Source organism: Orycteropus afer, unplaced genomic scaffold (assembly GCF_000298275.1).
Source record: "Orycteropus afer afer isolate SDZICR_OR568_19922 unplaced genomic scaffold, OryAfe1.0 scaffold00028, whole genome shotgun sequence".
In the NCBI taxonomy this organism is placed as follows: domain Eukaryota; kingdom Metazoa; phylum Chordata; class Mammalia; order Tubulidentata; family Orycteropodidae; genus Orycteropus; species Orycteropus afer.
Genome location: NW_006921615.1, coordinates 8,325,304 through 8,337,737, shown reverse-complemented (window position 1 = coordinate 8,337,737; position 12,434 = coordinate 8,325,304). Strand labels below are relative to the sequence as shown.

The following is a 12,434-nucleotide window of genomic DNA, read 5'->3' as shown; positions in this document are numbered from 1 at the left end:
ATCGGTATCACTTCTTCTCTGAATGTTTTATAGAATTCTCCAGTGAAACCGTCTGGGCCAGGACTTTTTTTAGTTGGGTTTTTACATCTTTAAGATCCATCCTCCATCTCCCTTCACCTCTTTTAACTACCACCTTATGTTCCTTCCTAAGGAGTTCTGGTGATGTAGTGGGTAAGGCATTTGGCTGCTAACCAGAAGGTCAGCAGTTCAAACCCACCAGCTGCTCCATGGGAGAAGATGAAACAATCTACTTCCATAAAGATTTACAGCCTTGGAAACCCAATGGGAGTAGCTAAGAGTTGGAATCAACTTGACGGCAGTGGGTTTGGTTTTTTTTTTTTTTTTTTTGCCTTATGTTCCTTCTTCTTTGTATAGCCAAGCTTCTTGAATAACCTGTAGAAATTGCTCCTATTTCCTTTCCTCCAATTTACACTTATACTGACTTCAATCTGCCCTTTGCCTCTACTGCTATACTGCAATTTCTCATGCAAACTTCACCAGCCCACTTAATTGCCAAGTCCAATCGAAAGAACATTTTAGTCCCCATTTGATTTATTTTTTAGTAACAGTACAAACTGCTGACCATTTCTTTCTTTTGTACCCTGGAAAAAGTGGCATCCTTCCACTTCTTTGTGCTTTTTGTTAAACCATGAGAATGTGCTCATTCCTCTTGCTGATCATAAGTATCATTTCCTTTTTTTTTTTTTTTTTTTGAAATTGCCCTTCTGTCATGCTGGCCTTTTGCATTTGCTACTTGGAACTATGCCAAGCTCATATTCAAGAACATGCTCCTAAGGGTACTAGCTGACCCATCCCACTCCCCCCAAAAAAAACTATAAACACATAACCCTCAACAACAGCCCTAGAGAAGAATTTGCATAGTCTGGGTTTCTATAACACCCCTCTTTCTTGCCCTCCCTCCTTCACCTTCCAGACTTTCTTTATCATCTCTTTTGTGGTATCTTCTTCAACAAGAATCACCTGCTCTGTGAAGCAGAGCTACCAAAAGCTTGCCAATGTAGTCTTCAATATTCCTTCATCTATACTCTCATAGTATGGTAGGCAACTCTTAACAATAGCAAATTTACCAAAACAAACAAAACACTTAACCTGACATCAGAGTAAGACTACCCTAAAAACATTTTCAAACTTCCTTTAGCATTTGACTGAAACATGAACTTACTTAACACAAAATACATTCTTCTTACTGGAGGAAACCACCAGTCTATATGACATTGTATTGTTGTTATTTGCCTCTAAATCTTTCTTCCCTTATATGACTATGATTTTCTTTGAGGGAAAAGACAATTTCTTTGTCATATTTGTACACTCAGTGCCAACACAGTTCCTGGCATGTGTGGATCCTCCAGACCTGCTTATTGGATGAACAAAGTTATCGCTGTTTATCTATAACTACATATCTCTATATCCTCTTTTTCAGAGGTATCTGAAATACATGTAGTTAATAAAAATAACAGAAAATATGAGAAGCCCAAAACAAGTTTTACAATTGAGTGGCCAATCAGTATCAAAGAGCTAAAGCTTATTGTAAGAAACCATAAACAATATAATGGAAATATTGGTTTGTTACATCTGTGTTGTAGGATTAGGGAAATGACTGATGACTGATAGCTGATTTCGTTCTGAACTAAACAGTTATCACACAAACTTTCCCTTGGCTGAGAGTCAGGTACATTTTCTTTTACCTTGACATGTTGCTTTGATATTGATAGTAATTTATATTTATATTCACACTAAGATCAACTGCTTAATAGACATTGATTTGTAGCTATTAATAAGATTGAATATTTGAGTAGATAAATACTTCAGCTAACCAAAAAACCAAACTCACTGCCATTGAGTCAATTCTGACTCATAAGGACCCTCTTTGGGTTTCCAAGAAGGTAAATCTTTACAGAAGTACATTGCCTGGTCTTCCTTGCACAGAGTGGCTGGTGAGTTTGAACTGCCAACCTTCTGGTTAGCAGTCAAATGCATTATGCCACCAGAGCTCCTTATTTCAGCTAAAGGTAGAATATATGATTTTTTAGCTATAAAGCAGATCAAATATAGATTTCAGATTATAGTTTGAAATCACTTGAATTAAAACTTGGAATAAAACAACAAGGTTCTGTCCTTGTTAAGAAAAGATTTTCTTTTCTCTTCCTAGTTTTACTACTTTATAGCCTTTGGCCATAATTTTAGTTTTGCCTTTGGAAGAGTCTAGATAAGCATTGATAATGACTCAAGTTATTAGGAATGAAGTGCTCTGAATTGAAACTATTATTTTAGAATGTTCTATAATCTGTTCTCTACATGGTTGGTTATTCTTTAAAATGATCCCTTTGATTGCATTTCATAGGATTATTGAACATGGGGAAGAAAGAGGCCTCTCTTGAGGAAGTATTAGCCTATCTCAACCAAATTTACTGTGGACAAATTTCTATTGAAACCTCCCAGCTTCAGAGCCAGGAAGAGAAAGATTGGTTTGCCAAACGTTTTGAGGAGCTGAAAAAGGAGACGTTTACCACAGAAGAGCGAAAACATTTATCAAAATTAATGCTAGAATCTCAGGTATAAAAGTAGCAGTTAATATTAATGAAATAGGATAGCTCATTTCCTATAAAGACAAAAATATTGAAGAAAGGGAATGAATTAAGGCATTAACTCTGAACTTACCCCACCATCTCCTCAACACAACAGACAATATAACACACACTTCACTTTAATCACTTCTAAATAGAAAAGAGTAGATCCTCAAACACCTGAGCTCTTGGTTCTCCTTAGTCAAAACGCTTTTTATGCTTTTATCTATTCATTCTACAGAAGATTACAAAATCCTTAAGATCTCACTTCTCTTTTTTTAACCCAAAGTGATCAAACGGACTATGTGCAGAGGAGGCTTTTAAAAAAAACTAATAGAGTCCAGTCTCCGTTAGGGTTATGATCAGGATTCAGCCATTCTTAGATAATAAGAAACGTATTCCAAACGTCAGTTAAATAGCACTGTAGAGCCCTACACTAAAACTGAGGTGCTAGGAGAGTCAGTAGCAGATTCTAAAGCCAGCTCCTACCCTGGAAGAAAATACATTCTAAGGGGGTTCTTTTTTGAGTAAATTATTCTACCATCTAGGTTAGTCTCCTTATATCATCCACTTTTGCCTGGTGCCCTTCACAAAGCTTTTCCTACTGTACTTAATATTAACTATGTCCATCTGTGGGATGCATAGTGAAAGAGTACTGCCCAAGCCACTTGAAGTAGTGTGGTTTCTTTGTACAACATACATAAACTTGTCTGTCTTTCACTGGAGTAGTCAATTATCTTCCTGTAACTAATGTCTGTTGTAATATTCCATAGGAGTTTGACCACTTTTTGGCCACCAAGTTTGCCACTGTGAAGCGATATGGAGGTGAAGGGGCTGAAAGTATGATGGGTTTTTTCCATGAGTTGCTGAAAATGTCAGCTTACAGTGAAATAACAGATGTTATTATTGGGATGCCCCATAGAGGGAGGCTTAATTTATTGACAGGCCTCCTGCAGTTCCCTCCAGAGGTAAGACATTTTCCATGTTTCTCACTAGCAATGAAAAATTAACTGTTTCAGAATAAAAATGATGACAATTCTTACTTTTAGAAAACCAACTAAGCATATTAGCCATTGCCTATAAGATAGGTGTTCTGGTTATTTAGTGCCACTCTGACACGAACATACCACAAATGGGATGGCTTTAACAAACAGGAGTTTATTTTTACAATTTGGAGGCTAGAAGTCTGAGTTCAAACTGCCAGGCTCTAGGGCCTGGGTGAAATCTCCTCAACCTTGGGCTTCAGCTCTGCCTCCTGCTCCTGGCCCCTGAAGCTAGAGGCTTTTCTTCACTCAGCTGCTTGCTGCTGAGGCTGACAAACCCAAGGTCAACAAGTAACAAGGCACAGTCCTGATATTACCTAACCACATGCAGGCCATTGATTCACTTCCATTAGAAGTCCCAAGATCGGCAGGGCATGGTAGGCTGCAGAACAATGACATAGCTACATGCAGGGTTTAAGGATGCCATAAGCTAGAGACTATTCCCAAGTCTTCTCCTTATATACAGGAAGCAGACCACATCCTTAAGGCAGCTACTCAGCTGCTCACAGTAGATTCCACCATATAGTTGATTACCAATCTCATCATGGAGAATGCTACATCTAGCTGCCCAGCCACTCAACCAGGCCCAGCCAAGTTGATATACAACCTTAACTACCACAATAGGTTAGTTATTAGATGTTATTAGAGGTTTTATATGTGTGTGTGTGTGTGTATGTATGTGTGTATATATAGGTATATATAGAGATATACAGTTGTATATAGGTTGTTGTTGTTGTTATGTACCATCAAGTTGGACCCAATTCATAGCGACCCCTCCTTGGGTTTCTGAGGAGGTATCACAACAGCAGTAGATTGCCCAACCTTCCTTCCGAGGAGTGACTGGTGGGTTTGAACCACCAGTCTTCTGGTTAGCAGTCAAGTCCCTAGGCACTACGCTACCAGAGCTCCCATATATAGGTTAGATATGGAAATGGTATTTAGTTGATTTTATTCTTATGTGGATTCTTCTTTCCATTTAAGAATTAAAGGTCATTTGTTTTTCAAGGATGATTCACATATTCTTATTTAATAAAAATTGTTGAAATGAACACAAAGATCTATGCACTTTTACCCTGAAGAAGTCATAGGTCCATTTATTTGCAGAGTTATGATTAATAGATTTACTAAAAGTAATAAGACATTGTTCTATTAAGAGACTACCCAAGAAAATGCTTTTATAAGTAATTGAATTTTGGTATTCTCATTCAGTTCAACTCAGCTGCTTTTTAAGTGTCTTAAAAGACTTGATATTCAAGAATGAAGATTTTATACTGGGGAACCTCAGAGAGACATGACATTTAGCTGTGACCATTATGCATAGGTTAACTTCATTAGTATCCTAGGGTAGAAGATGAAAAATAATTATGAATGTTAAACACAGTGAACAAGGCCTATGGAAGGAATTTGCCACTACTTCTCATACTTCCATTTTTCTCTGTTAAAAAAAAAAACCAAACCAATTGCCATTGACTCACTATCAACTTGTGATGACCCTATGTATGTCAGAGTAGGGTTTTCAATGGAAGTAGATCATTTGGCCTTTCTTCCAAGGTGCCTCTGGGTGGACTTGAACCTCCAACCTTCAGGTTAGCAACCAACCATTTGCACCATTCAGGGACTTCCTTAAGAGGTTGGTAATCAACTTTTAAAAGACAAGTACGTTATAAAATGTAGACTATGACAAAATAAAAAAATTGGCTGATGGAGGTATGTGCTGAAATACATGCAGAAATTCTTAAACCAAAATTTACTTTTTAAAAATATCCCAGGCAGACAAGGTTGTAGTCACTTCTTGGCCACAGCCAGCTACCCAGAGGGAGTGAGTAGTTGGACCTGTGGGCTGAGGACCATAGTTGCAGGGGACATCAAGCTCAATTGGCATAACATACTACATAAAACATTGTGCCACATCCTACTTTGGCGAGTAGCAATGGGGATCTTAAAAGCTTGCAAGTGGCCATCTAGAGACAATGATGGGTCTCTCCTCATCCAGAGCAAAGATGAATGAACAAAACTAAAGATGCATGGAAATAATTAGTCCAGTGACTAGTACACCATGGGATCCTCAGCCTATACAACTATGACACCAGAAGAACTAGATGGTGCCTGGCTACCACTGTCAACCACTCGGAGGGAGATCTGTGCAGGAGATCCTGGATAGAGTGGGATAGTAATGTGGACCAAAACTCAAAATCATTAAAAAAAAAAAAAAAAGGGACCAGGTTTGCTGGTCTGGTAGAGCCTGATGAAACCACTGAGACTATGGCTCCTAGCTGCCCTTCAGGTCTGGAATTGAACCTACTCCTGTGGCTTCCAGCCAAAGAAAAGACAGGCATAAGAGCTGAACATTTACATTAGGTAGATACACTTCTTGGAGAGAATAATCATGGGAGAACAGAAAGGCTGTGTATGCACAGGGAGACAGCTCAAGGGGCGGGAGTGCATGGAGGGAAGCACACAGGGAGGAGGTAACTATGGGGAGGAAGTGAGAGGGGAGCTGTTGCATTGTGGGAAATTGTAGTCAATGTCATGAGACAAAGTGTGTGTGAGCTGCTGTATGGAAAGTGAATTTGCTCTGTAAACTTTCACCCAAATCACAATTAAAAAAAAAAAAAAAATCCAGGTAAAAAACTAACCAAAGATGCAGAAATTATTGTAAATTATATTTGTGAGAGACACTATATACTTATACTATGTAAATATTTATGTTCCTATTTGCAGATAGGTCAGTAAGAAACTTTGAGTCATTCACGTAATTTGTATAATTTAGAAAAAAATGCCATTTTTGACTAATAATTTGGTTTGAGACTCTTTGTTACTTACTAGCCAAGGACCTTTTGTAATTTACTTCTCTTATTTATCCATTTTGTAAATGAAGTAAAGATACCTATTGTGAAAATTAAGTGAGAGAATGAATATAGAAAAGACCTTTTAGAGTTTTTATTCCTGACTTAAGCTAAGCAGTATACTTTTCCACCTGTCCAATGGGATTAAATGTTAAATTCTATTATTTTATTTTCCTAGCATAGTGCCTAAGGCACTTGACTGCTACCCAGAAGGCTGGTGGTTCAAATCCACCAGCCACTCCTCAGAAGGAAGGTTGGGCAATCTACTTCCATAGTGATACTGTCTTGGAAACCCAAGGAGGGGTCACTATGAGTTGGATCCGACTCAATGGCACATAACAACAACCACAACGTTAAATAAATTAATGCAAAGTTCTTATATGATTTTACTTATCACAACTTAGTATTTGCATCATGTTAGATCTCTCTTAAAATGTTGGTACTTCATTTCATTCTGAATTTGTCCAAATATTCTAGGCAATTGAAAATTTAGAAGTTTGTGCTTATCTTTAAATAATTCATGCTTATGACAGTTATAAGGAGTTTCTGGGTGGTGTGAATAGTTAACATGCTTGGCTGCTAACTGATAGGTTGGAGGTTCAAGTCCACCCAGAAGCACCTTGGAAAAAAGGACTGCTGACCTACTTCTAAACAATCAGCCATTGAAAACCCTATGGAGCTGTTCTACATACACACACATGGGGTTGCCATGAGTCCAAATTGATCTGACAGCAACTAGTAATAATAGTTGTAAAGACATTTGTGTGGTTTTCTTTTTTATCATATGATTTAAACTAACCACTTCTTTCCTAGTCTTTAGTGTGATACAATGTTCTTTTCTTTTATATCTGTTCATAATAGCTGATGTTCCGTAAAATGAGAGGCTTAAGTGAATTTCCAGAAAATTCCTCAGCCATTGGAGATGTCCTATCTCACCTGACCTCTTCTGTTGACCTGGACTTTGGTGCACACCACCCCCTCCATGTGACAATGCTGCCTAATCCCTCTCACCTCGAAGCTGTTAACCCTGTGGCTGTTGGAAAAACTCGTGGAAGGCAGCAGTCGCGACAGGATGGGGACTATTCTCCAGATAGTTCAGCTCAGCCTGGGGACAAAGTTATTTGCCTACAGGTACTTCTAGCTACAGAGAATGAGGTCAGAGGTTGGGACAACTAGAAAGAAATAATGTCAGGGTTAGCAGGTCTGAAAGGAGATTGCAGATATTCAAGGTGAACATGGGAAAAGAAGTTTCTGGGGGGGGTTTTAAAAATTAATAGTAGATATGAGGTCTAGTCTCAAGGCAACTGACTTTATACTGGGGTTTTCACTGTCTCTTTTCTCTCGAGTTATTAATTAATTATGGGAGTATTTATTGACATACCTGTTACTTCGAAGAGGAGATGTCATTGCTACTTTGAAAGTATGCCCCACTGGGAAACTGCATGGCATCCACATATCTAACAAGGCCACCAAACGTGGATTTAATTTGTTTGTTTTAAAATGAAGATTTTTGACATTAAGACAAACAATACAAATAATTATGTGGCCCCCTGCCCTCAGTATCCAATTTTTGGGAACTCAACAAACATCCTTTAGAGGTTTGGACAGTAGGCCACATTCTTTTCTTTGAGTATGTGTTCATTTAAATATAAACTTTTCACTACTGGGAAGTAATTCATCCTGGACATCAGTGAATGAGTCTTTAAACCCATCAGAAATCCAAGGAGTGGCTGGTGGGTTGGAACTGCCAGCCGTCTGGTTAGCAGTCAAATACCTTAGGCACTACACCACCAGAGGTCCTAGTTAAATCTTTAGGGCAGTAGAATTTACAGCTAAATATACAGATAATCACATGATAACTCTTTGTGTTAGTTTATTCTCTTTGTGTTATTTGTAGTAAATAATTTTGGGAGTAGACATTACTGGATTTGATTATGAGAAAATACTTCAAAACAGAAACCTCCAAGTTGTTAGCAGGGGCATGCTCTTTACCTTTCACTTAACTTGCTTCATGATTATCTGACATATTTTAGTTGTTTTTATTTACCCAGTATATTAAGAAAATCTTCATGTCGACTTCTAAAGTAAGAGGTGAAAGTGATATTTTCTTTTAAAGTGATGAGAACAGATTGCCATCCTTTGTCTACTCAGTGTTCTAAGTATATTTTGCCCTGCTATGTCTGCATATGTCTTGCTTCTTGCTCCCAAACACAGTTCTACTTTCTTGTTGGAACTCTAAATGGGAACTGATAAAATCACAGTCCATGAGATTTCTGATACTACTTTTTCTGCCTGTCATCTGTTTATCTTAGTCCTGGACCTGGTGAAAGTGAATTCTCAATTGTGATCTTTTGTGTGTGCCATACTCACCCACTTGTGTTTGGCTAACCCAGTATGTGTTTGTGTGTTTGACCCGTTACTCTCAGAGAGCGTCATAGGGCATAGTGTAGTTGTTTTACTTTGGATTTAAGAAGGAAAATAAGATGAGCAGATGACAAACACATGCATGCTTTAGTGTCAAGCATCCTAAAACCATGAGAATATAATTCAAGTTGTGAGCAGATGTCATGCTCTTATTAGATTAAATGAGTAATGCCTTGTTTTTAAAAGGAACAGAAGAGGCAGGCATCTTTCTTTGTCGCTTTACTGATCTACTTTTGCAACATTGTTGTTGTGTGCCATCGAGTAATTATGGCTCATATCAATCCTATAGGACAGAGTAGACTGCCCCATTGGGTTTCCTAAGCTATAATCTTTACGGGAGCAGATTGCTAGGTCTTTTCTCCCATGGAGCCACTGGTGGGTTCAAACCAACCTTTTGGTTAGTAGCCAAGTGCTTAACTATTGCACAACAAGGGCTCTTTTTTTTTTTTTTTCCTCACCATCACCCTACATGAAATCTCATCAGCAAGAAAACCAGCAGGTTCAGCTGTCAGGAACCCCTTGACCCTGTGAGATCTGAGCGTTGGACTTTTCAGTGTAGCGTGTATAGAAAGAACATGGACTCTGGAGCCAAGCAGACCTCAACTGAAATCCTGCTGCTGCTGCTTTTTACCTCAATGAGCTTGGCTCTGTTAACTTAGGTTCTCTAAACCTCATAGGTAAAATTCCATTCCCCTGTGTCTGAGGATTAACTGGGAATATGTATATAAGGTGCTTGGTCCAGAAGAAGGGCCTCAAATATTTGAAAGGGTGGGGAAATGTGGTGGTTAAGTAGAAAAAAAGCAATTAACTGAGACATTAGAATGTCTGGTATCTAGTCCAAAAAAAAAAAAAAAAGAAACTCACTGCCTTCGAGTAGCCATACAAAATATATAATCTTTTTGAACCTTTGTTTCCTTATCAGTAAAACGGATAGTAGTGACTTCCTTCTCTGGCTATCTTACTAGGTTGTTGAGTAGATTAATGGAGATAATGATCAGTGCTGTTTAAAGAAAACAGCACCACGTATATGTAAAGGTATAGATACAGTACCCCAAAATGTCAGTCATACCTATAAAACCAGTTGCCATCAAGTTGATCCCAACTCATGGTGATCCATGTGTATCAGAGTACAGCTGTGCTCTACAGGGTTTTCAATGGCTGATTTCTTGGAAGTTGGTCACCAGGGCTTTCTTCCAAGGCACCTGTGGGTGGGCTCAAACCTCCAACTTGTTAGTTAGCAGTTGATGGTGTTAATCATTTGCACCACCCAAGGACTCTAGTCATACCTATATCCATTGTCACTGAGTTGATTCTGATTCATAGCAACCATATAGGACAGAATAGAACTGCCCCATAGTATTTCCAAGGCTATAAATCTTTACGGAAGCAAACTGCCACATATTTCTCCCATTGAGTAGCTGGGGGCTTTGAACCACCAGCCTTTTGGTTAGCGCAGAGTGATTTAACTATTGCAGCACTAGACTCTTGCAATAGAGGTGTGGACTAGAGATTTTTCTTACTGATAGGAATACTTCCTTTTATCAGCCAAAATAGTCTACTTTTTAAAAATGATATTAATTTATTTTAAGGACATTTAAAAAATCTACTGCTAAGTGTTTGTTTGTCATTCATATTTCAGTCTTTTGCTTCTATTATTAATACAACCCCAGTGGTTGCCTTAAGTTTGGGTGCATCAGATCTTACTGTTCTTCAGTTGAACACTTTGGTGATTGTTCTGGTTATCTAGTACTACTCTGACAGGTATATATACCACAATGGGATGGCCTTAACAAATAGGAGTTTATTCTCTTACAGTTTGGGAGGCTAGAATTCTGAGTTCAAAGTGCCAGACTCTAGGGGCTGGGTGAAAGCCCCTCGATTTTGGGCTTCAGCTCTGCCTCTTGCTCCCAGCCCACTGGAGCGAGAGGCATCTCTTCACTCAGGCAGCAACTGGCTGCTGAGGCTAACAAGCCCAAGGTCGACAAATAAAATGGCACAGTCCTGATGTTACCAAACCACACAGCAAGCCATTAATTCAAGTCCATCAAAAGTCCCAAAGTTGGGAGAGCATGGCAGGCTGCTGAACAATGACACAACTGCATGCAGCGTTCAAGCATGCCATAAGCTAGAGACCATTCCCAAAGCTGTTTCTTATATACGGGAAGCAGACCACATACCCAAAGGCAGCTACTCAGCTGCTCACAGTAGATTCTGCCATGGAGTTGATTACCAGTCTCATCATGGGGAATACTACATCCAGCTGCCCAGCCACTCAATCAGACCCAGCCAAGTTGACACACAAACTTAACTTCCACAGTGGTTTATGATAATTGCCTTTTAGTGTGAAATCAGTATAACTCATATTTTTTTCTGAAATCTACTGTTCTCTTATTATTTGCTTACATTCTTCTTTTTTGCCTTCTTTTTTCCTTCTATAACATCTTCTAACTACCAGATTTTAAAATAATATTATGATCTAGCAGACTTGGAATGTCCCAGAAGAATAGCACATTATAGACATTCTCTCAGAGTCATTAATATTTTATTTTTCTGCAAGCCCCCCCTTTACTTATATATGGTATACTTATCTGCCACACCACCTTGTCTTTGTTGTCATAGCACTCCCCTGGCAGTCACCTAACCCAGTGAGAATTAGGTGATGAGAGCTACATGCATTCTCTTTTCAGGAGGCAAAAGATAATTGGGACAGAAGGAAGAGTTCAAGGTTTGGGCACTCCACTATTCCTTTGTGTCTTGCAAACTGTTTTCATGAAGATTTACCAGAGCTTATTTTCTAGCTGCACATCCAACAGCCCCTCCTATGGTGCTGCTATGTATACTAGAATGTTTGCTTAAGAAAAGAGGACAGATGATGATGTCGGGTGGAAGGAATGGATCAACTGGTGGTAGCTGCTAGAGGAAAAGGCAGCCTACCTATTCTAGAAAATCCTATAACCAGCAAAATTTAGGAGAGAGATAGTAAGAAGGTGGTTGTTTTTATTCCTTTCAGTATTTTAAAACGATTTATTCTAATTGGAAAACCTGAATCTCTTAACCCTTTATTTTCCATTTTTCTCATGATTTAGGTTCATGGTGATGCTTCTTTCTGTGGTCAAGGGATTGTTCCAGAAACATTTACACTCTCCAACCTCCCACATTTCAGAATTGGTGGGAGTGTCCATTTGATTGTCAATAACCAGTTGGGTTACACTACACCAGCAGAGAGAGGAAGGTCTTCTTTGTACTGTAGTGATATCGGTATGTAACGAGGAAGCAGTTGATGTTGCTGAATCAAACAAAGAATTCCTAGAGAAACTTGTAATTTACTTAGAACAGTGTGCCTCATTGGCTATTCCCAGTGTTGCCTAGTAAATATTCCCTTTAAAGTTTGAGTGTGGTCTTCAAATCCAAAGAAATAAGAAAAAGAAGGAACATAGAGGGTGCAATCTCAATTGATTAAGCAACCAGTTGACTAATCTGATAGAGACTGGAGATCAACACAATTAGTACAACAGCAGATTGTCTTTATAATAATA

General features: G+C 38.7%; 1 protein-coding gene across 1 annotated transcript in view; it reads left to right on the top strand.

Annotated features, from left to right (window-relative positions):
• DHTKD1 (dehydrogenase E1 and transketolase domain containing 1) overlaps nt 1-12,434 on the top strand; it is a 95,031-nt gene that overhangs the window by 33,377 nt on the left and 49,220 nt on the right. Inside the window, exons 3-6 of the mRNA XM_007935432.2 lie at nt 2,363-2,574; nt 3,359-3,553; nt 7,336-7,605; nt 11,985-12,156. Coding sequence (XP_007933623.1) covers nt 2,363-2,574; nt 3,359-3,553; nt 7,336-7,605; nt 11,985-12,156 — 849 coding nt within the window. The remainder of the gene's footprint in view (nt 1-2,362; nt 2,575-3,358; nt 3,554-7,335; nt 7,606-11,984; nt 12,157-12,434) is intronic.